The following is a 23,913-nucleotide window of genomic DNA, read 5'->3' on the forward strand; positions in this document are numbered from 1 at the left end:
GAAGCAGGCTGCCTGTAACCCTTAGTGTCTGCCAGCAAGGTGAGGGGACCAGCTGTTGAGGCCTGGCAGAAGATGAGGAGAGGCCACGTCAGGTCAGCTGGCAGGTCACCTCTCTGAGCCCCGTCCAAATGACAATGTGCACACAGATATACAAACTTTTTCCAACCCTGAGCCTGAAAGGACTTGGTTGTTGGAAGCACAAAACCTCCAAGAATTTTAAGTGTAGGCTCTGTTCTTCTCTCCACAGCGAGCTGAGGCTTCAGGCCTTAGGGTCATAGGAGCTGACTGGGGATGGGACAGAAGTGCAGAGTTCCCTCCACAACCCATGAAGTCCACATTCTCTTGCTTCCAGCAGATCTGCACCCTCACCACCATGCTGCCATCTGGCTGGCCCATACCTGGAACAGTCTTGTCTAGCACATTTGCTCAGGAGGGAGAGGAGAGGGGATGGACCAGAGTGATGGGAGCCCAGGGCTGCAGGGCAGCTCCCCCTGGTGGACCCTAGAGGTGGCCCCTCCCACTCCTGGGAGAAGAGAAGCCACACTGTGCATTTCGCAGCCAATCAAAACACAACCCTCCAATAGAGGGTGGAATGGGGTTACCAGAAGCTGGGAAAAGCAGGGGAGGAGAATGAAGAGCAGGTGGATGGTACAAAAATACGGTGAGGACTAAGTTCTAGTATTTGATAGTACAGTAGGGAGACTATAGTTAACAATTTATTGTATATTTCAAAATAGCTAGAAGAATTGGAATGTTCCCAGCACAAGGAAAAGATAAATGCTTGAGGTGATAACTGTCCTTAAATATCCTGACTGGTCATTACACTTTGTACGCATGTATCAAAATACCATATGCAGCCCCAAAATATGTACAACTATCACATGTCAATTTTAAAAAGGAAAAACAAAACAACCAGAACATTCCTCTAGTTAGTAGCTACAACAGGGCAGGAACTGGAGAGAAAAACAAAACAAAAAAAGCAGCAGCCTCCTGACTGGCCATTTCCCTTCTTGGTCTCCAGTTAAAAGCTGCCTCTGAGCTCCCCCAGCCCCAGGCCCCCACCACCAGCCTCTGCCTTCCAAGATAACCTGTCTTGCCTGATCCTGGAAAGGCTTGTGAGAAACTTGGGGTGGTAAGAAATAAACCAAAGGAGATTCTCAAATTCTATCTCTGGGATTTCTGTTTCCTCAGGTGTAAAGGTAGAATCTGAACACCACCTAAACTGCCACCACACAGTGCCACTGTCTTTGCTAGCTGACGTGGAAGTACTGTGTAAACTTAACAGAAGTGCTGTGGAGATGCTAACTGACTGAGGCAACTAGGAGGAACCCTCCCTGCCAGGAAGAGGTTCTTGGGGATATACCTCAAAGCTTAGGGCTTTCAAATACTTCCCAGCCAATGGGCCCAACTGTCCAGCCTGGCTGGGGTAACGATCTACTCCCAACTCCTACCAATAATTCTCTGGAATTCTTAGCACCCTTTTCTTGCCAAAGCCCAAACAAAGCAATTTCAGATCTGAAAATTCTTCACAAGTAGAAGTGATTATTAACTTTAATTTCTATTTCACCAAGGAATGTGAACTGAAATACAGAGAGGTTAAGTAACTTACCTACAGTCACCAGCTGAACAGGCCAAGAGGACAAATGATGTTTCTAATTCCTAGCTGAGTTTTCTTTCTTTTCTTTTCTTTTCTTTTCTTTTTTTTGAGATGGAGTTTCACTCTTGTTGTCCAGGCTGGAGTGCAATGGCATGATCTCGGCTCACCACAACCTCCGCTTCCCAGGTTCAAGCGATTCTCCTGCCTCAGCCTCCAAGTAGCTGGGATTACAGGCATGCACCATCACGCCCGGCTAATTTTGTATTTTTAGTAGAGACGGGATTTCTTCATGTTGGTGAGGCTGGTCTGGAACTCCCGACCTCAGGTGATCCACCCGCCTCAGCCTCCCAAAGTGCTGGGATTACAGGCGTGAGCCACCGCACCCGGCCGCTAAGTTTTCTTTTTACTAAATCAAGTGAGGGGATCGCAACCCAGGTAGTGCAATGGAAGCAACCAAGTGGCTTTAAATCAATCAGATTCTCAGAGACTGATTCAGAGGCTTGGTGTGGGTTCTGGGAACCTGTTCAGGTAAGACAGAAAACCAGATCTGGTTTCAGGGCTCCCAGTGGGCATGTGGGCTTGGCTGGTTTTACTGCATAGGGAGGTTGGAAGAAAAAAGCGCCAGCAGAGGTAGGCCTAGGAAGGAAGAGACATTTTTCCAGCGACAGATGGCCCACTGCTCAGCCCTGGCTCCAGAATGCAAAAGAGATCAGAAATAGATGCTCAGCAAGAGGCATGTGCCACCTGCATCATGTCTCATGCAGCTGCCATAGCTTTAACCAGGAAAACACACATCTTATCCCACTTTGCACAGACCCTCCTGAAGTGCAGAAGATACTAGGAGGAGGCATGGGGGGAGCAGATGGAAGAAGAATGAAAAGCAGTCCAAAGAATCATTCTCTCACTTGGGAAGGACAGAAGAAAGCTGTACCCCAACAGTGTCAAGGCAGGAGGCTTCACTCAAGCTCTGTTCCTCCCAGGCCTCACAGCAGTGGGAATTTACCTCAGCTAATAGAGGGAGATCTTACAACACATTTCTCAATCTAGATTCATGTCTTGAGACCCCACCCCAAGATCAAAAGCGCCTTAGTCTCTTCCTCTGCCCACCTCATTCTTCAGGCCCTCTCTCAAGGACCTAATCCCTTCAGGATCCTAATAAAATGACCAACATTGGGGGGAAAAAAGGTAAACCTTTATTTGGAAAAAGAGTTTAAATAACAATTTAAAACCCCATTTCATTTTCAAAACAGAAACAAGAAAGCAAGGAAAAGATAATCTATTGAGCACCTGCCCTCTGCTGTGGTTAGCCATTTTAAAGCTGCATTTCCCAGCAGAAGAGAACAGTGATGGGCCCTAGTCCTAGGAACCCACAGGGCACTGTCTTGAGACCCTTTTAGGCAGTGTCCAGGGGACGGACAGACAGAATGAATGGTGGGGTGTAGACAGACCTGGGGCTCAGACAGGCACATGCCCAGTACCCAGGAAACAAAGTTTGAAAATATATACACACAGAAAAATAAATTCCCTAGAACCTAGGCATGGAAAGCTTCTAACCATGAATGCAGCAGCACAATGCAAACTGGGTCTTTGGCTTTCAAAAAAAGGAAAGAACCTTAACCCCTGGCTCACTGTCCCGAACTCAAGTCTCTTGACCACTGTCTTCAGTCCCACTTTGGAGGTCGAGTGAGGCAAGAGCAAGTCAAATCTACCAGGGCCAGCAGCCACTCTGACTTAGGGAGATGTGTGGAGGGGCTGGCCCAGGATCTCCCAAGGCCACACCCCAGCAATGAAAGATTAAGGCATGCAGGTGACACAGTGTGGACTAAGGAGTCCCCTGAATAAGCCAGGGTACCCTTCTGTTAGAGGAGGGAAAGCAGACGCAACAAGCAGCTGAGGCCTTGCTGGACAGAGCCAATCCGCAAGTACTGCCACTTCAAATTCTTGGACCAGTTTTGTCCAAGGCCACCTTTCTGCTGAGGCAGTTTGGCCTGAGCTAAATACCAGGGTTTTCTAGAAAGGAAATGGAAGGGAAGCGGGAGATGGGAGATAGCAGAAAGTAAAAAGTGGTGGAATGAGAGGAACAGAAAATTGCTTCTTAGGAGTGGAGAGGAAAGAGAATCAGCTTAGGTCTTCAGTCCCAGCTGAGGCAGCTGAAGAGTCTACCTGCTCCTTCCCCTACTGGAACTCCTACCCTTGCCCCAGTTCTGCAGGCTGCAGAGTCCAGTGAAACAAGAGTTTCCTGAAGACTCTTTCTCCTCCTAATCCTTAAATAGTTTTAAACCTCATACCACTACCCTAGCCCAATGAACCCCACATAAGGGTTCAAACTTCGCCTCCCTCAGGGAAGCCTGGGGAAAGGGATGGCCCTTGAGAAATTACACCAGGTCTGTGGGGAGCTCTGGGTTGGAGGCACAGGGCCCGCTGGGACAGGTAGCGCATCCCCCAAAATTTGCCACTCCAGGATGTGGGCCCCATTTGTTCCCAGAGCCCAGATGCCGGGCCTGCCCTGGTTGGCAGGATGAATGTCTAATGAAACACAGAGGCTAAAAGGAGAGATGGGGCCATGCCCTGCTGCTGCCTGCTCATACATAGGTACTTGGGTAGACTCTGAACCTGCCCCAGGCCTACAGCCCCAACATGAAAAGTGGACTGGTCAGAGGCAGGCATGGCTGTGCCGAAGTCTCACCCCAAGAGGACACATACATGATATGCATATCTCACATGTGCATGCCTGGCAAGAGGGCTGGGCCCAGAAGTCCTGAAGGGAGGGAAAAGGTCAGGTCAGAAGGTACACCAAGAAACGGCCTGAAAGCAAATAACCAATGAAATCAAGAACTCCCATAACCCTGGTAATTAAAAATCAAGGGGGAGCGCTGGATACACGGAAGGAAGGGGGAGCCCCCCTTCTGCCTCTCCCAGGGCCACTGAGTGTGTGGCACAGGATTAGGAAGAGGCTGGGGTGGGGCAAGGACCACAGGCAGAGAACGCAGCCAGGCCTGGAGAAAGTCTAACCATGGGAAAAAGGGAACAAGGAGGGGGAAGGGAGGGGATGTAAGTTTCTTGGATCTAAGTTTCTAGATGCATGGATTTTTCCACAGTCTCTGATCCAGTGAGCTCTTCCGGAAGAGAAGCTCTCTTCCCCTGGGAGCCCTGTCATGGGGCGGTGACTTCCATCCCGAAGCTGGCTAGCAGGCAGAGGTGGTCTGAAGAGCAGAAGGGGTTGGGTAAGCCATTGGCAGCCCAGAGAATCTCTTCAGAGAGAAGGGAGAGACGACCCAGGAGCTTGAGAGTTCCATCTCGATACAGCCTGTGATCTGGGGCACAAAGCAGAAGCCAATGGGTAAAAGCAGCCGCAGCCACACTGCATGGGCAGGCAGTGGCAGAGTCCTTTGGGAACGCCTTCTGCAGGCTGCATCCCCTTGGCTGCCCACTGCCCCTCACCTCCTCTTGCAGCATCTGGCTGAGGAGGCCCCATTTTCTCAGAGATACTCCATAATATCATCAACGAATGAAGACAGGTGAGTTCCGGGGAACTGGGGCAAGCTGGAGAGCCCACCATTATAAGATCTTTTGATTTTCCAAGAGAAGCTAGAGATCCAGCTTTTCTATATAAAATCTGATTTTTTTTTTCTTTTTTTTAGATGGAGTCTTACTTTGTTGCCCAGGCTGGAGTGCAGTGGCGCAATCTCAGCTCACTGCAACCTCTGACCCCCGGGTTCAAGCGATTCTCCTGCCTCAGCCTCCTGAGTAGCTGGGATTATAGGTACCCGCCACCATGCCTGGCTAATTTTTTTTTTTTTTTAAGACGGAGTTTTACGCTTGTTGCCCAGGCTAGAGTGCAGTGGCACGATCTCGGCTCACTGTAACCTCTGCCTCCCGAGTTCAAGCGATTCTCCTGCCTCAGCCTCCCAAGTAGCTGGGATTACAGGCACCGTCACCACACCCGGCTAATTTTTTGAATTTTTAGTAGAGACGGGGTTTCATCATGTGGCCAGGCTGGTCTCACTCCTAACCTCAAGTGATCTACCCACCTCGGCCTCCCAGAGTGCTGGGATTACCAGTGTGAACCAGTAATACACGTGCCTGGCCATAACAGTAATACACATGCCTGGCCAAAAAGAAACATTCTTTACACAATACAGGCATGGGGCTGGGAGACTGCTATACTGTGCCCACTGGTATGGGGAGAGGAGACAGAAAATAAGGTCTCTTACCTAACCAAGTCCCCCATTCAGTGGCTGTCATTAAACAAACTCAACCAATTCCTAGATCTCTATTTTTACCTCTAAAATGGGGATTGGGAGTGACTGTCCTACCCTCCTCTCTTTAATGCTGCAAGGGTAAAAAGAGACAAGGCAGGCAAGTGGCCTATGGGGAGAATGATAAGGATGACCAGTGCAAGGGAGGTATGAAATCTGCTCCTTTGCTGGTTAAATCCCAGCAGCTGAAGACATGCTACCAAATGCCTGACCTACCATTAGCTGTTCCCAGGGACCTGGGGGTGGAGGAACCCAGGATCCATCAGGCTTACCAGTTCTGTTCCCATTCTCACAGGACTCAGCTGAGAAGAAGATGTAATCTACTGTCATTCCAAGACCCAATGGCATTGTAGTGACCTCTGGGCGGCCACGCTGGGGCAGGAAGTGGGTATATACTGACGTCAGGTGGAGACAGTGCTGGATGGTACCTACAGTCCTACAGGGATGAAGGGGGAAACATTAGTTAACAAAAATTACTAAATTTTCCCTAGATCACTTTTTCTATGGGTTTTATGAAGATTTTTTAAAAGGATGATCTCAGATGACTCAATCTCAGCCAATTCCTCCCCATGCTAAGAAGGGGCTGGCAGTCTTAGCTAAAATTAGCCTAGAAACACACATTTGTACTGAGACTCCCTAACACTCCTAATCCCCCACTATCTGCTTGTTACCTGGTAAAGTATCCCCAATGTACCCCTGTCTGGGGCCCAGGCCTCTTCTGTGAGGCTTTACCCTCTGAGGAAAGAGTACATAGCCTTTTCACCTGCAGGAACATGGGTGGGTCACCTCTGGCTTCTGCATACCTACATAACCCTCTATAAGTTTAGCAGATATTAGGGGAAAAAGAGCTTATCAAAAAGTGCTCCCCCAAGTCAACCTCAGGACAACCAATGGGAATCTCTCTCTTACACCTAGGCAAGGGCTGGATTGAAAACAGAAGAGAACTGGAGAAGGTTACCTGGAGAAGGCAGGCTCAAGCTCCGATGCATCTTCCTCAAGGACAGACTCAGCCCAACCCGCAGGTCGCTCTGCAGAGGACCAGAGAGAAAAACATTTTCTCATCCACAGACAGTGAAGCAGGATCAGAACCTTTCACCCTAAAATCCCTCTCAGATCCTTGACTGGATTGCTTCAGAAGGATCCAGAAGGAGAAAGGGAGAGAGAAACAGTGAGGAGGAGAAGATGACCATAAACCAAAGTCAAGAACCTCAGAAAGCAGATGTAGGGCATCTAACACAGACATTGTCTTCTGTGGCTCCTCACCTTTGTTTTTCTTTAATTTGATTAAAAAAAAATAAGTCATATAGTCACATGGTACAAAATCAAAATGTAGCAAAAAGTATCATTGAAGTTTCCCTCTCACTTGTCCTCCTCTGCCACTCAATTCCCCTCTCCAGAAGCCACCAATGTTACCAAATTCCTGGTATATTCCTTCAAAGACTTTCTATTACATACCATCCATTGTGTGTGTCTATGTATGTATGCATACATGTATATATACGTACATATTACATATATGTATACATCTATAAGCACACACACACATACATATCATACACACGAATGTTAAAAAAGGAAGATACAAATTACCAATATCAGGAAAGAAAGAAGGGACATTAGTACAGATCCTACCAACATTAACAGGATAATAAGGATCAGCAACAGTGACAAGCCCTTAGCTAGACCAAGAAAACAGAATACTCAAATTACTAAAATCAGAAATGAAAGAGGGGCCATCACCACCAACCATTTAGAAATAAAAAATAACTGTAAGTGAATGCTATAAATAACTGGATACCAACAAATTGGATAACTTATATAAAATTGAAAAATTCCTAGAAAGACACAAACTATGCAAAATAACTCAAGAAAAAACTGAAAATCTGAATAGGCCTATAATAAATAAAGAGATTGAATCTGTAATTTTAAAACATCCCACAAAGAAAACACCAGGCTCAATGGCTTCACTGGTGAATTCCAGCAAACATTTCAAGAGGAATTCATACAAATCCTTCACAAACACTTCCAAGAAAAAGAGGAGACACTTCTCAACTCATTCTATGAGGCACTACTCTGACATCAAAACTAGATAAAATGTCACAACAAAAACTATAGACCAATATCCCTTATGAATACAGATGCAAAATTCCTCAATAAAATATCAGCAAACCAAATCCAGCAAAATATAAAATTATATACTATGACCAAATAAGATTTATCCTAGGAATGTAAGCATGGTTTAACATCTGAAAAATCATATAATGTGATATGTCGCAATAGAATACTTAAGTTTAAAAAAAAGCCACATGATTATCTAAACAGACAGAAGAAAAACATTTGACACACTCCAACACCCATTCATGAGTTAAAAACACTCAAAAAACTAGGAATAGAAGAAAACTTTCTCAATCTGATAAAGAGAATCTATGAAAAACTCACAGCTAATATCATACTTAATGGTGAAAGACTGAACGCTTTACCCCTAAGATCAGGAACGAGGAAAGGGTGTCTGTTCTCACTACTTCTATTTGACATTGTACCAAAAGTTTTAGTCAGAGTAATTATGAAAGAAAAAGAAATAAAAGGTATCCAGATTGGAGTAGAAGGAATACTATTTCTATTTGCAAGATAACATGATCTTATATAGAGAAAATCCTAAGAAATCCACTAAGAAACTATTAGAACTAATAAATGAATTCAGCAAGATTGCAGGTACACGATCAATACACAAAAATACTTCTATACACTAGCAATGAACAATCCAAATATGAAATAAAGAAAATTCCATCTACAATAGCATCAAAAATGAAATAATTAGGAAAAATTTAATAAAAATAGTGTAGGCACACTAAAAATTACAAAACTTGGAAAGAAACTAAAGATCTAAATAAGGAAAACCAGCCCATGTTCATTGGCCATAAGACAATATTGTTAAAATGGCAATACTTCCCTAGGCAACAGACTGAGTCCCTGTCACACAAAGGAAAGAAGGAAAGGAAAGGGGAGATGGGAAAGAGGAGAGGAGAAAGAGGAGAGGGGAAAGAGGAGAGGGGAGAGGAGGGGAGAGGGGAGAGGAGGGGAGGGTAGGGGAGAGGAGGGGAGGGGAGGGGAGGGGAGAGGAGGGGAGGGGAGAGGGGATAAAAGGAAAGAGGAGAGGGGAGGAGGAGGAGGAGGGGAGGAGAAGGAAGAAGAGGGAGGAAAGGGGAGAGGAGGAGAAAAAGGAGGAGGAAAAAAGGAAAGGAAAGATTTGTAGATGCCTATCAAAATCCCAACTGGTTGGTTTTTTGGTTTTGTTTTTTTTTTTTGTCTTTTTTTGCAGACATGGATATGATGATCCTAAATTTCATACGGGAATGCAAGAGACCCAGAAGAGACAAAAATCATCTTAAAAACAACAAAGTCAGAGGACTTACTCGTCCTTATTTCAAAAGTACAGTAATCTATCTTATCCATGGGGGATACATACCGAGTCCCCCAGTGGATGCCTGAAACAATGGATACTACCAAATCCTAAATATACTGTTTTTTTCCTAAACATACCTATGATAAAGCTGACTTTATAAATTATGTACAGTAAAAGATTAACAATAATAAAATAGAAAAATTATAACAATATATTGTAATAAGGTATGTGAATGTGGTCTCTCTCTCCCTCAAAGTATCTTAATGTTTTTGAATCTCAGTTGACCAGGGGTAACTGAAACCAAAGAAGGCAAAATCACTGAGAAGGCGGACTACTATATACAAAACTATAGTAACCAAGACAGTGTGGTTCTGGCATAAGGACAGATACAGACAGGAAGGGAACAGAACTGAGAGTCCAGAAATCCATACATCTATGGTCAATTGATTTTTGACAAGGGGAGAAGTAAATGGAAAGTGACTCATGGGTGTAAGGTTTCTTTTGTGGGTGATGAAAATGTTCTAAAATTACATCATGGTGATGGTCACACAACCCAGAATATACTAAAAGCCAATTAATTATACACTTAAAATGGGTGGATTTTATGACATGTGAATTTCATCTCAATAAAGCTGTTCAAAAAAAAGGATATGGGAATGTTACGAACAACTTCACGCCAATATATCTGATAATTTAGATGAAATGAAATACCCCTTTAAGCCAGGCGCAGTGGCTCACGCCTGTAATCCCAGCACTTTGGGAGGCTGGGGCGGACGCATCATGAGGTCAGGAGATCGAGACCATCCTGGCTAATACGGTGAAACCCCGTCTCTACTAAAAATACAAAAAATCAGCCAGGCGTGGTGGTGGGTGCCTGTAATCCCAGCTACTCGGGAGGCTGAGGCAGAAGAATCGCTTGAACATGGGAGGCAGAGGTTGCAGTGAGCCGAGATCATGCCACTGCACTCCAGCGTGGGCAACGGAGCGAGACTCCGTCTCAAAAAAAAAAAAAAAGAAAGGAATGCCCTTTTATATGCCTTATATTCTTCCTGTTAGATTTATTTCTATATTTTTTCTTTTTGTTGCTCTTACACAGTGTATTTTTTTCATTATATCTTTTAATAAACATGTATTTCTATATAGGAACACTACTAAGTTCTGCACATTAATTTTGTACCTATCTACCTTCCAGAATTATCTTAATGCTTAATGCTGCTTAGTTTATTCTCTTGGATTACCAGTTATAAAATAATATCATCAGCAAGTAATAATTTACCCCCTCCTTTCCATTTTTATACTTCTATTTTGCTATATTTCTATTTTCTACTTCTAATTCTGTTGGCTGGTATCTCCAAACACAGTTAAATTATGATAGTCTTGTCCTTGTCTTGTTCCTAACTTTAACAGGAACGCCATTAGAGTTTTTTTCTTTAATCAAGATGCTGTTTGGAGTTGAAATAAATACATTTCAATGGTGTAGGAAATTATCCATTGTTTTCTTAAGAGGGTTCATTTTAAAAGAATCTAGAATAGATGTTGAATGTTAACAGATGTCTCTTCAACATCTATACAGAGGATGGCACAGGTTTCATGTATTTTAGATTTCACATATATAAAATTATATTAATAGATATCTCAATATTGAACTATCCCTATACTTCTAATAAACTTTAGTTGGTCTGTGGTATATTAGTCTTTCAATATGCTGCTAGATTTTGTTTCCTGATCTTCTATTTAAAATTTTTTGCATCAATATTCATAGGTGGAGAACATTAGAGTCTGTAGTTTTCTCTTTCTGTGTGTTTACTGTCAGGTGTCAGTGTCAATATTATACTTGTTTCATAAAAATAACCTGGCCCCTTTCTCTCTCTGTGCTTTGTAACAATTTAAACAATAATGGAAATATATGTTTTTTAAAGGTTTGAGGACATTCCCTATCAATCTGAGCCTGGTGTTTCTGAGGGACTGTATCTCTGAGAACTTTTCCTATTATTTTTCACTCCATGGTCATTAGTCTATTTAGACAATCTCCATGGGAATCAGTTTTAGTAAATTACATTTATATGCCATCCAAATTTTCCATTTCTTTTGCACTTAGTTGAGCAAAAACAACAACAAAAAACCCTTGTGATTCTTGATTCCGCTGCATCTGGATGCTTGTTCCTGCTCTTTTCCCACTTACATAGGTTAGCTAATGAGCTTCTTTAATCGACAGCTATTTTTCATCCAAGCAACCAACTCTTAAGAATTTATGAGTTCTTCCATTTTTCTGTTTTTAAAATTATTTCCATTTGAATCTTCTTTCCTTTTGCTTTCTTTCAGTTTCTTTCTTTTTTCTAATTTCTTGAATTGGGTGCTTAACTCACTTTCATCCCTTCATATCTATTAATATAATTCTATGATTCTAAATATTTTATGTAAGTCTATGAATTTTTTCTTGAACACCATTTTAGCTATAACCAACAAATATAATGGTATTTTCATTATTGTTATTTTCTAGATATTCCGCAATTTCCGTTTAAATTTTCCTCTTTGATCAAAAAGTTTTTTAAATGTCCAGTTCATAGTATTTTTTTTTCTTTTTCTTTTTTTTTTTTTTTTTTGAGATAGGGTCTCACTCTGTCACTCAGGCAGGGGTGTGATCACAGCTCACTGCAGCCTTGACCTTCTGGGCTCAAGTTATCCTTTTACCTTAGCCTCTCGGTAGCTGGGAGTATAGGCACATGCCACTGCGCCAGGCTAATTTTTCTATTTTTCCATTTTGTGTAGAGACAGGGTTTTGCCACATTGCACAGGCTTATTTCGAACTCCAGGACTCAAGGGAATCACTTGCCTCAGTCTCCCAAAGTTCTGGATTACAGGCATGAGCCACTGTGCCCAGCTTTTCACTTTTAACTTATATGTTTATTGCATGTGCTTTATGATCTAACATATGATCAATTCCTAAGAATTTCCTATGAATACTTAAAAAGAAAATGTCCTCTCTGCTGTCAATGTTCGGTGTTTGATATATATGAATCAGATTTATCATCCGACATGTTACTTAGTTATTCTATATTCTTAGTCATCTTTTATCTACTTGATCTGTTGCAGACTCAGAAAGATCAATTAAAGCCTTCTACCTTTAGTTATTGTCTATTACTCCATGTTACAGCCTATGGTTTCACTTTGTGATTGTTGATGCAATGTTATTTGGAGCATAAACATTTTTAACACTAGTATCTTTAAGTTACATCCTTTGTCATTACAATATGCCACACACACACACACACACACAAAATCACAGTGACCTGCAGGATCTTAAACATGATTTCCCTAGACACCATTCTTACCATGCAGCACTGTGAACAATCAGCACTGCTCTGGCAGTTATACAGGACTCAAGGCTTCCACCTACTCTGCTCCAGGTCACATAAGCTGCTACCTCTACATGAGCTACAGCCTCTTCCTGGGCCCATTCAGCAATAGTAGCAGCCACGCATGCAAGTTCCTCTGCAAGAACTTGGGAAGAGGATCCTCAGTTGTATCACACAACAGCCAGTAAAGAAGCTGGATTTAGGACTTTCCTGCTCTTTATGATGTTAGCTGTAGGCTTGTTAAAAAACAAACAAGCTAAAAAGAACTTTTCTGCTTAGAAAACTGACTAGATAGGCCAGACACAGTGGCTCACACCTGTAATCCTAGCACTTTGGGAGGCCGAAGCCGGGGGATCACTTGAGGCCAGGATTCAAGACCAGCCTGGCCAACATGGTGAACCCCTATCTCTACTAAGACTACAAAAAATTAGCTGGGTGTGGTGGCACGCACCTGTAATCCCAGCTACTCAGGAGGCTGAGGCAGGAGAATCACTTGAACCCAGGAGACAGAGATTGCAGTGAGCTGAGATCGCGCCAATGCACTCCAGCCCTGGTGATAGAGTGAGACTCCGTCTCGAAAAAAAAAGAAAACTGACCAGATAGCCTTAGCCTTTGCTGTGTGACTGTGTGACCTTCCAGTCAGTTTGTTAACTAGGAGTTTACAAAAATCGCCCATTAGCAATTGCCTTTTCTGTAATGTGCTAAATTGTGCATAAGGTTTGCTCTTACTTGTTAAAAGACTTAAAGCCCCAAGATTCAGTGTAATGTGCCAGTGTCTATGAGAAAGAAAACACAGTAATTCCTTTTAATGTCTGCTACGGTCTAAATGTTTGTGTCCCCACAACCAAATTCATATGTTGAAATCCTAACCCCCACGGTGATGAAGTGGCACCTTGGGAGGTGATTAGGTCACGAGTGTGGAGTCCTCATGGATAGGATTAGTGCTCTTATAAAAGATGCCCAGAAGAGACCCCTTTCCTCTTCCTCTTCTACCACTGAGAAGATGATGCTCATGAACCAGGAACCAGGCCCTCACCAGACACTAAATTTGCCAGTGCCTTTTTTTGTTTTTTGTTTTTTAAAGACAGGGTCTCTGTTGCCCAGGCGGGAGTGCAGTAGGGCAATCATAACTCACTGTAACTTCAAACTTCTGGGCTCAAGTGATCCTCCCACCTCAGCCTCCTGAGTAGCTAAGGCTACAGTCGCATGCCACCATGCCCAGCTAATCTTTTTGAATTTTCTGTAGAGATGGGGTTTTGCTATGTTGCTCAGGCTGGTCTCAAACTCCTGGCCTCAAGTAATCCTTCCACCTCAGCCTTCCAAAGTGCTGGGATTACAGGTGTGAACCACTGTACCCAGCCTCTGCCAGTGCCTTGATCTTCAACTTCCTGGCCTCCAGAACCATGAGAAATAAATTTCTGTTGTTTAAAAGCTATCCAGTTTATGGTATCTTATTACAGCAGCCCAAATGGACTAAGACAATATCTTTAAGAACCATACTGGAAAAAAGAAATCATTTATAATAGAAATGCTGACAATGAGGGAGACTTAAAACTTAAATACCCTTTTTACAAATTATTCCATTACAAAGGGGGTTGGGAGCTGGGCCTGGTGGTTCACACCTGTAATCCCAGCACTTTGGGAGGCCGAGGTGGGTGGATCATTTGAGGCCAGGAGTTCAAGACCAGCCTGGCCAACGTGGTGAAACCCCGTTTCTACTAAAAATACAAAAACTAGCTGGGCATGGTGTGTCGCATGTCTGTAATCCCAGCTACTGGGGAGGCTGAGGCACGAGAATTGCCTGAACCCGGGGCCAAAGGTTGCAGTAAGCCAAGACTGTGTCACGGCACTCTAGCCTGAGTGATAGAGTGAGACTCCGTCTCAAAAAAAAAAAAAAAAAAAAAAAAAACAAAGGGAGTTGGAAATAGTAAGAATCACAATGTATTTTATTATACACATTGGATGGCACAGAATGCTCCAGTACAATGCAATGTCAGCTTATGGGAAAATCAAACCATCACTACCTAGCACTGAATCTTCCTTTGTACTCAGAGGCTCCCCATTCAAGCTAGTGTCACAGTTAAGTTGTCATGTTTTGAAATGCACAGTTGGGTTGGATGATTCTGGTACTGAACTGGAAATATTGTTAGCATATCTAATCAGAGCCTCTAGAAAAATGAACTCACACACTAAGATCTCGTTGTACTCCATTCATGGCCTCCTTTTTTTTTTTTTTTTGAGACACAGTCTTGCTCTGTCGCCCAGGCTGGAGTACAGCGGTGTAATCTCGGCTCACTGCAAGCTCTGCCTCCCGCGTTCACACCATTCTCCTGCCTCAGCCTCCCGAGTAGCTGGGACTACAGGCGCCCGCCACCACACCTGGCTAATCTTTTGTATTTTTAGTAGAGACAGGGTTTCACCATGTTAGCCAAGATGGTCTCGATCTCCTGACCTCATGATCCGCCCGCCTCAGCCTCCCAAAGTGCTGGGATTACAGGCGTGAGCCACCGCGCCCGGCCCATTCATGGCCCTTTTAAAATAAAGATAGTTGGCTGGGCATGGTGGCTCACTCCTGTAATCCTAGCACTTTGAGAGGTCGAGCCGGGAGGATGGCTTGAGCTCAAGAGTTCAGGACCAGCCTGGGCAAGATGGTGAAACCCAGTCTCTACAAAATACAAAAATTAGCTGGGCATGGTATCATGTGCCTATAGTCCCAGCTACTCGGAAGGTTGAGGTGGGAGGATCACACGAGCCTAGGAGATCAAGGCTACACAGTGAGCCATGACTGTACCACTGCACTCCAGCCTGGGTGAAACAGTGAGACTCTGTCATGAAAAAAAAAAAAAAAAATTTAGATTTGAGATTCATCAAGAGCCTGTTCAGCCCTGGGTAGGAGCATTGAACAAATAGAAGGGTACATTCAAAGTATGTGGAGAATAAGTATGTTTACCCAAATCTAATCTCAATTTTGAAAATACTGTTATTTTGCACCGCTGGTGAACTGGCTATTTTGCCCCTATAGAATGAGTCTTTTCTACCTACAAAGTGATTGTCAGTATATATTTTAAAGGTCTTGGTTTAATTTTGTTACTATTTATTTTATGTTTCATTCAAGTACATCACTGATTTAAATAATCTATTCTTACTATGAAATTATCTAAGTGAGATCCTGTTACTGTTTTTATAATCCTAAATCACTGAGCTACGGCTCCCCTGGCTGAACCTGACTGACACAGAATTTACTTAACCCAGTTCCTGCTACCTGCTGGTTCACTCAATACAGGGTGGCCATCATTGTTATCACTATTGCTATTGCCATAGCTGTAATAATACTTTGACTTTGCAATTAAAATAAACTGGGCCACTGACATATTTGTTGCTCTGTGCAAAATGCCAATTCAAGTTAAATTCTTACAAGAAGAGAATAAATTCAGTGTTCATCAGCAGTCCTTTTACTATAGTTTTCCCAGCCATTGCTTGGTTGCCTTCAGTTACTCCTCTAGCAGTTTCTTGAAGAAATGTTGTTAGTTGAGTATAATATTCTTGAACTATATATCCTTTCCTAGAAACCTTAATCCACTGTCTTCTAGAGTTGGATGTCAATATTAAGAAGTCCGAAGTCTTCCGAGTGCACTGGCTCACACCTGTAATCCCAGCACTTTGGGAGGATGAGGTGGGCAAATCTCCTGAGGTCAGGAGTTTGAGACCAGCCCGGCCAACATGGTGAAACCCCGTCTCTACTAAAAATACAAAAAAATTAGCCGTGCATGCTGGCGCATGCCCAGAGCCCCAGCTACTGGGGAGGCTGAGGCAGGAGAATTACTCGAACCCAGGAGGCAGATGTTGCAGTGAGGCACGATCACACCACTGCACTCCAGTCTGGATGACAAAGCAAGACTTTGTCTCAAAAAAAAAAAAAAGTCTGAGGTCAACCTCATCACCGTTAGGCTTCAAAGTACCTCAATCTTTTAACTGCCCAAAAGATTCTTTCATCTTTGACTTCTAGGAACCTCACTGGAATGTCTTAGTATTAATTCTCCTACATATTTTTTTTTTTTTTTGAGACACAGTCTCACTCTGTCACCCAAGCTGGAGTGCAATGGTACGAACATGGCTCACTGCAGCCTTGACCTTCTGGGCTCAAGCAATCCTCTTGCCTCAGCCTCCTGTGTAGCTAGGACCACAGGCATGCATCACCATGCCTGGCTAATTTTTTGATTTTTTTGTAGAGACGGTGTCTCACTTTGTTGCCCAGGCTGGTCTCAAACTCCTGGGCTCAAGCAATCCTTCTGCCTTGGTCTCCCAAGATGCTGGGACTATAGGTGTGAGCCAGGGTGCCTGGCTCCTGTATCATTTTTTACTGAGACACATGTCTTCTTGATCTGAAAATTCACATCTTTTCATTTTGGGAAAATCTTTCTTGGATAATTATCTTTAGATATTTCTTCTGTGTTATTATATTATAGGCTTTCTTCTTTGGGAACTCCAATTATGTATAAGTTAAATCTCCTTTATCTTTCACTACTGTCATTTTCTCTCTAATCCTTTCTAACCTTTAACTTCTCACTGTTTTTTTTATTTGTTTTGTTTGGATTTCCTTACCTTGTTTTCTACAGTTATCTATTCCTACTTGGGCTGCACACAATTTTGTCTTTATTTTTTGTAATGTTTTTATTTTTTATTCCACTTCTTTTCTGAGCTCTGCAGCTTACATTTCATCTTCTGATGTCTTGCCACATGCCTGAACTTATTTTATAAAGGCAGCTATTTTATTTTTGTGCTCTTTCTTTCATAAAGACAATTTCTTGGCCCAGCGCGGTGGCTCACGCCTGTAATCCTAGCACTTTGGGAGGCCAAGGCAGGCAGACTGCCTGAGGTCAGGAGTTCGAGACCAGCCTGGACAACATAGTGAAACCCCTGTCTCTACTAAAATACAAAAAAAGAAAAAAAAAAATTAGCCAGGCGTGGCAGCATGTGCCTGCAGTCCCAGCTACTCGGGAGGCTGAGGCAAGAGAATTGCTTGAACCCAGGAGGCAGAGGTTGTAGTGAGCCGAGATGGTGCCACTGCACTCCAGCCTGGTGACAGAGTGAGACTCTATCTCAAAAAAAAATAAAATAAAATAAAAAATAAAGACGATTTCTTTATTCATGAGAAAGTAATCGTAATTTCTATGAGCTCCATGGCAATTATTTTTATCTTTGAAGTTAAACATTCTTTATCTGCCTTTTATTTTTCTGTTCCTTTTTTCTTGCAGTATTTTAGCACAGATTCCATGCTTTTCCTTTTTTGACAACCAGCTTTGAATTAGTTGAGGTTTTTCTGCACCAGCTATTTGTACAAAGTTTATATAAGGGAAGGACTGGGTATTTCAAGTAACGGGAATTTTCTTTTTGACACAGGGTTATGTCAGCATCCTTTCAAATCTTTCTCTCTCTCAAGCCAAAAGAGATAGGCAGCTCTACAAATATCTCATCTACCCTCTCTACCACTTGAACAGATTGCTTAATGGAAATATGGCTTGATCCTTGATCAGTCCCTCCTCCACTGCCTCTTAGGATCAAAACGGGTCCAGAGACTCTCCTATCATGACCTGTGCTTTCTACTCTTGTTGAAAAAAAAAAAAAAAAAAAGGGATTTGGGTTTTATGCTCCACGTGGAAAAAAGTACTCAGCTAGTTCTGAGATCCACATATCCCCACAGATAAGTCTCTCTATACTTCCTCTAGCACCCCTGCACGATCTCCAGTGCTTCTTGCAGGCATTCCTTCTGTGTTGTGGTTCTTGGTGTCAGATATCTTCAAATTTCCCAGTTTTGTCTACAATGGAGTTTACATTTCTTTTTTCCATTCTCCTTGTTGCTTTGAAGTGGTTTCAGAGACAAGAAGGGGAGAATGTCAAGTATACTCTCCTATATTCAATCTGAAATTTCTCAGTAGGAACAACTTTTATTAAAACCAGAACCACTGTCACCTTATGATTTTCAAAGCCCCATCATGTGTAACTTCTCCCCTATATATGCTGTACACATGCTACTCATTAGCAACTTAAGCTTTAAAAGGTTAAATGGCTTACCCAAGCTCTCAAAGCTAGTTACAACCCAGGTGTCTTGATTCCTGGTCCGGCGCTCTTATCACACTGCACATCCATGCAACGGCCACTGAACTCAACTGACCTTCCTTCTAAATATACGTATTACCAGAAGCTAATCTCTAAGAATTTTACTTAGAAAAGAGCAGGAAACCACATAACTGACCAATATCAGGAATGAGGAAGAAAGAAGACCAAGAAACTGGGATTAGTTCCCATTACCTGGCTTAGTATCTGTCACTCCTTCCATAAGGACCAGGCCTACTGGTCGCTGACAAGCGATGCTGCAGAAGCGGAAACGTAGCAGGAAGTCTCGGCCATACTTGCGTCTCTCTGTAAACCAGGAAAAGACATATAGTGAAAGAAAGACGATGAAGCCACATGCTGAGACCTCCTTAGTACCAAGCAACTTCCAGCATAGGTACACAGAGGAAGCATTCAGAAGACAAGGAGATTTTCCAAAGGCTATGATTTAAAGTTGTCCATTTCATTGGACAGCCATTGGGAGGATAGTGAGAAAACAGAGGAATCTGCTAAGAGAAATGAGGGATTACACTTTTTCTTGTCGTTGAGACACCAGCTTTCTCCCAAAATGGGCATGAAGACACAGCCAACCAAGAATGTGACATGTGCTCACCTGATCTCTTGGGGTGACAGGAGGTGACATACTGACAGCAATCAGTGATGCCCAGGGAGCTGGGCCACAGTGGGGCCTGCAGCTTCCTCTGGTAAAGCTGATGGGAGAAGTCTTCCTGTCCAGATACCTGGGAGGAAAAAGAAGGGTGGGAATAAGGAAACCAAGATAGAAAAAGGAAGTAACAGCCCATGTTTTGGGACATGTGGACAAATACAAACACATACAATCACACACTACATACATGGTATAAACAAGCATATAAGTCTCAGGGGCAGGTTAAAAATAAGGACCAAATTAAAACCATTACTTTTTCACTGGCAACACTGAAATGTCCATGAAACAGGAGGAGGGGTAAGAGACTGAATCAAGGGGAATCGAATAGTATGAACATGTGGTTCCCTAAATTTTACCTCTGAAAAATCAATACAATTCTCCTCCACAGGGAATATCAACTCTCAGGGGCTTTAAGTTGCAATGGTTAAAGGTTTATCCTCATCTTTGGATCTTCTGGATCAAGGTCTAATATCCTGAACCTATTACTGGGTAACCACAGGGTCAAACCAAATGGGAAAGCACCAAAGCACTTTACCGTATCTACGTCACCATCCTCGGTCAAAGCCAATGAGCAGCCTGGGAACGGACAAAACGTAGTAGGGGAAACATTCGGCAACATCAGTCATCTGCACATCTCCAACGTGTGTAGCAAAAGTCCCTTTATGCCATTTAACAACAACAAATATTTGAAAGCCAAAAGACACTAGCTAGGTGCTGGGGATAGAGCAGCAATAGACAGAATCCCCTTGCCCTGTAAGGGCATAAATTTTCAATATGTCATCAGAAGTAAAACAGATCTGCAATTCAATGGCCACTTAATAGCTGTGTGACTTTCGGCAAGTTAGTTAACTCTCTTGGGTTCAATATCTCCTACTATAAAATGGGATAGGCCAGGCGCAGTGGCTCATGCCTGTAATCCTAGCACTTTGGGAGGCTGAGGTAGGTGGATCACCTGAGTTCAGGAGTTCGAGACCAGCCTGGCCAATGTGGCGAAACCCCGTCTCTACTAAACATACAAAAATCAGCCGAGCATGGTGGCACACACCTGTAATCCCAGCTACTTGGGAGGCTGAGGCAGGAGAATCGCATGAACCCAGGAGGCAGAGGTTGCAGTGAGCCGAGATCGTGCCATTGCACTCCAGCCTGGGCAACAGAGCGAGACTCTGTCTCAAAAAATAAAAAATAAATAAATAAATAAAATGGGATAATAATACCATGTACAATTAAGAATCTTAATAATCACTACCGGTTACTGACTTTGAGCCAGATACTGGAAAACACTTTACACGCATTATTTTATTTAATCCACCCAAAAAAACACCTCTGAGGCAGGTCCCATTATATCCCCCATCGTATAGATGAGGCAAATGGGGTTCAAGAAAGTTAAGTAATTTGCTCAAGGTGGCAGAGCACGGATCTGAACTCGGGACTGTCTGGCTTCAAAGCAAGTGCTCTCATTCACTATGCCTAACAGTGCCTGTCATGTGACAGGCAGTCAGTAAATTCTTTTCCTCGTTCCCTGAGTTCCTTGATTACAGCTCCTTTAGGGCAAGATCATGCCTTTCTCTGCACACATCTGGCTCATTTACATAAAATCCCATGTGCGCAACAGTAATACAATCGTTTTGTGTCCTTCCACCATTGTGCCTTGCCAAAAGTTAGTCAATAAATTGAAACAGTAGGGGCAAAATAGAGGAACAAGGAGATTAAGTGACATAAATAAATCAGCACAAGCTGATAAAACTACGAGGTGTTTGTCATCAACACTCAACAGTTAGAAGGAATGAGATCCATATGCAAATTGCTGAGTGAAAAAAAAACAAGCTACAAATGAAACATACAGTAGTGTATCATGTTTATAAAACACACATGGTAGATTACATATTGGCTGTTATAAGCAATGACAGCACAGTATTTGAGGGTAAGAGCTCTGCAGCCAGACCACCTGGTTACAAATCCTGGCTCCACCGCTAACTACCCGCATAACCTAGGGCAAATTACTTCACTTTTCTGAGCTTTAGTTTCCTCATTTATAAAATGGAAGCCATGATGGAAACTGTGAAAACTAATTAGTTAATGAGTATAAAGTGCTTAAAATAGCACATGGCACACAGTTAAGTGCTTAACAAATGTAAACACTGATTACAATATCATAGGAACATAGTTATCACTGTAAATGCAAAGAAAACAAGCTAAAAGACTACCACCAAACTTAGAACGGTCATTATGTGACTCTAAGAGAATAGAATAGGGAATGTGGGTAATAAAACAGGCCTGTGCCTTACTGTATAATGTTTAAGTTCCTTCAAGTATGTACTTACGTATTACTTGTGAATTAAACATATTAATGATAAAAACTGAAAAAAATTCCAATATGCCGAAGTACTCAAGAATTCTTAACTTCCAGGCTTGGGTACAAGCTATTCAACATAACAAGAAAAAGGAGGAGCAGGCCAGAGCAGGTGTACTGAGGTCCCTGCCACAGAAGAAGCACTGATGCTAACGCCTGAATCTCTCTTAGACCATGTTCCCACCCACACCGTGGCCTCTCCCATTTCACCTTCCAGGCTGGCATCCCATGGTACTGGAGCTCTCCATCCCTGATGAAGTTGTAGAGAGGTGAATCAGGGACAGAATTGAGGTCCCCGCACAAGATGATGGGGCAGTGGCTGCCATCTGACAGTCTGGCCACCTTGTCCACTTCCGCCAGGAGAATGGCCATCTGGGCCAGCTTGACATCACCCCGGCGTGGGTTGTAAAGGATATGGGTATTTGCCACACACAGCGGGGCCACCGAGACTTGTCCCAGGCCTTCTGGGACGAGTGGTTGCAGCAGCAACACTAAGCCCACATTATCCCGATTAAGTAGCTCCAAGCCAGGCCGGAAGTACTCCACAGGGCTAGCACAGAGCAGGCGGAATCTGGTAGGCTTGTAGCAGACAGCACAGCCATCGGTTTTACACCCAGTCCTCCTCTTGTAGAAACAGGTAAAGCCTGCAAGGAAAATCCCACCAAAGAGATGGGTCAGAGTCCTTAAAGCCTGAATCCCTTCCAACCAGCACCAGCAGTCCCAGTGTATGCCCCTGAGGCATTGTTCCTGCTACTCAGTAAAGGAGCCTTTGCCACTTCCTTGGTTCAGCAGGTTCCCCCTTACATCGTAACCAGCTGACTGAGGGGCTGGAAGGGCAAGGAGGGAAGGGTGTGAAGCAATGTAACATGATAGAAAACAGCACAGAATCTAGAGTCAGTCAAGCTGGATTCCTAGCTCCACATCTACTAGCTTTGTAGCTTTGTGATTCTGAGGAAGTCACACGAGTTTTCAGAACTTCAGTTTCCTCATCTGTAAAATGGGAATAATAACAGTCTCACCACATTGGTTACTTCAAGGATCAAATAGCAATGTATGTCAGAATTGCTATAAAACTGCAGAATTCTACTTTCTCAGGCACACATGGAAGGAGCTAGCTCACAGGTGAAACTGAGGGTTTACTAAGACAAAAGGAAAGGATGGGGTCTTCAGGAGAGAGTAGACAAGTCTGTGGAAAGAAAAGCTGGCAAGCATCCCAGGGAGCTGCATTACCCATCATTCGCAGAGAGGGTTCCAGCTGCTCCCAGTAATGATCTTCCTGGACTTCCTGGAGACACAGGATCTGGGAAATTGACAAGAAACCCAATCACTCCAGAGTGCTGGAATGTGACCCCCACCCTCTAGGAGCAGGTCCTGAGGCCAGGTGGGAAGCTGCTGGGTCACACTGAAACTTCCCAGAGTCACCAACAGCAAGAACAGGCCCAGACTTAAGCTGAAGAGATTAGAGATGTGCACTGGATTTTCCTGCTCCTTGAATCCCTCAAGCCTCCCTTCCTGCATAAAGGTGCTGGAAAGTGCACATCTAGGGAGATTCTTCTCAGCATCTGCCAACAACTCACTGACACCAGGCAGGCAAGCTCCAGCCCTAGATAGGACTCCAATCATTTGAACAACTATGGGTTGAACTCATCTTCTAAGAGCACTGGGCAACAGCCCAGGTCCAGCAACAATGCAAGATGGCAATTCCCCCTCTTCACTCACATCGGGGTCCCAGTGCTGGAATTCCTGCATGAGGTTCACGAAGCGATAGTTCCAATTGAGGATGTCTGGATGGCAATGTAGATAGAGCTCTGAGCTCTGCTGCATCAGGTCCTGAGCCAGGATGTTATAAGACATCAGAGTGAACTGGAACTGAGGGCCATCTCCTGCCTTCAGGCCCTGAGCATCTGGCTGGGTGGAGAAATCCTCCCATTCTCGCCACAAAATTTCTGCAAAGGATTGGGAGAAGCACTCAATGGCAAGTATGAGTAATGCAGAGGTGCTGCCATCTCCACTCCTGACTCAGTAATATTATGCCTGAAGTTCCTTTTTCCATCTTCCCTGTCACCCATCCCTCTCTGTGGGGAATTGATTTCTATGGACATTCTTCAGATGACATGGTTAGCTCCACAAGGCCAGAGACAATCTTGGCCTGCTCACCACTACATCCCCA

The 23,913-nt window shown here is 43.5% G+C and overlaps 1 protein-coding gene and 1 pseudogene across 6 annotated transcripts in view; both read right to left on the reverse strand.

Annotated features, from left to right (window-relative positions):
• Positions 1 to 1,609: 1,609 nt before the first annotated feature.
• Positions 1,610 to 23,913, reverse strand: part of ANGEL1 (angel homolog 1) — a 39,030-nt gene continuing 16,726 nt past the window's right edge. For 2 of the 6 annotated variants that reach the window (XM_034937903.3, XM_055097310.1), the window contains 10 exons: positions 23,463 to 23,689; positions 22,974 to 23,043; positions 21,954 to 22,387; positions 20,439 to 20,556; positions 19,929 to 19,969; positions 19,340 to 19,466; positions 18,925 to 19,035; positions 6,815 to 6,884; positions 6,129 to 6,292; positions 2,768 to 4,911 (listed from right to left, as the gene is read on the reverse strand). In XM_034937903.3, coding sequence (XP_034793794.1) covers positions 4,751 to 4,911; positions 6,129 to 6,292; positions 6,815 to 6,884; positions 18,925 to 19,035; positions 19,340 to 19,466; positions 19,929 to 19,969; positions 20,439 to 20,556; positions 21,954 to 22,387; positions 22,974 to 23,043; positions 23,463 to 23,689 — 1,523 coding nt within the window. In that variant the 3' untranslated portion in view covers positions 2,768 to 4,750. Of the gene's footprint in view, positions 2,118 to 2,767; positions 4,912 to 6,128; positions 6,293 to 6,814; positions 6,885 to 18,924; positions 19,036 to 19,339; positions 19,467 to 19,928; positions 19,970 to 20,438; positions 20,557 to 21,953; positions 22,388 to 22,973; positions 23,044 to 23,462; positions 23,690 to 23,913 lie in introns of those variants that run through there. The other 4 variants (XM_034937899.2, XM_034937900.2, XM_063596343.1 and 1 more) reach the window with 3 other exon arrangements.
• LOC117975925 (uncharacterized) lies at positions 2,768 to 3,872 on the reverse strand (annotated as a pseudogene).

The sequence above is a fragment of the Pan paniscus genome, chromosome 15 (genome assembly GCF_029289425.2).
Source record: "Pan paniscus chromosome 15, NHGRI_mPanPan1-v2.0_pri, whole genome shotgun sequence".
NCBI classification, from domain to species: domain Eukaryota; kingdom Metazoa; phylum Chordata; class Mammalia; order Primates; family Hominidae; genus Pan; species Pan paniscus.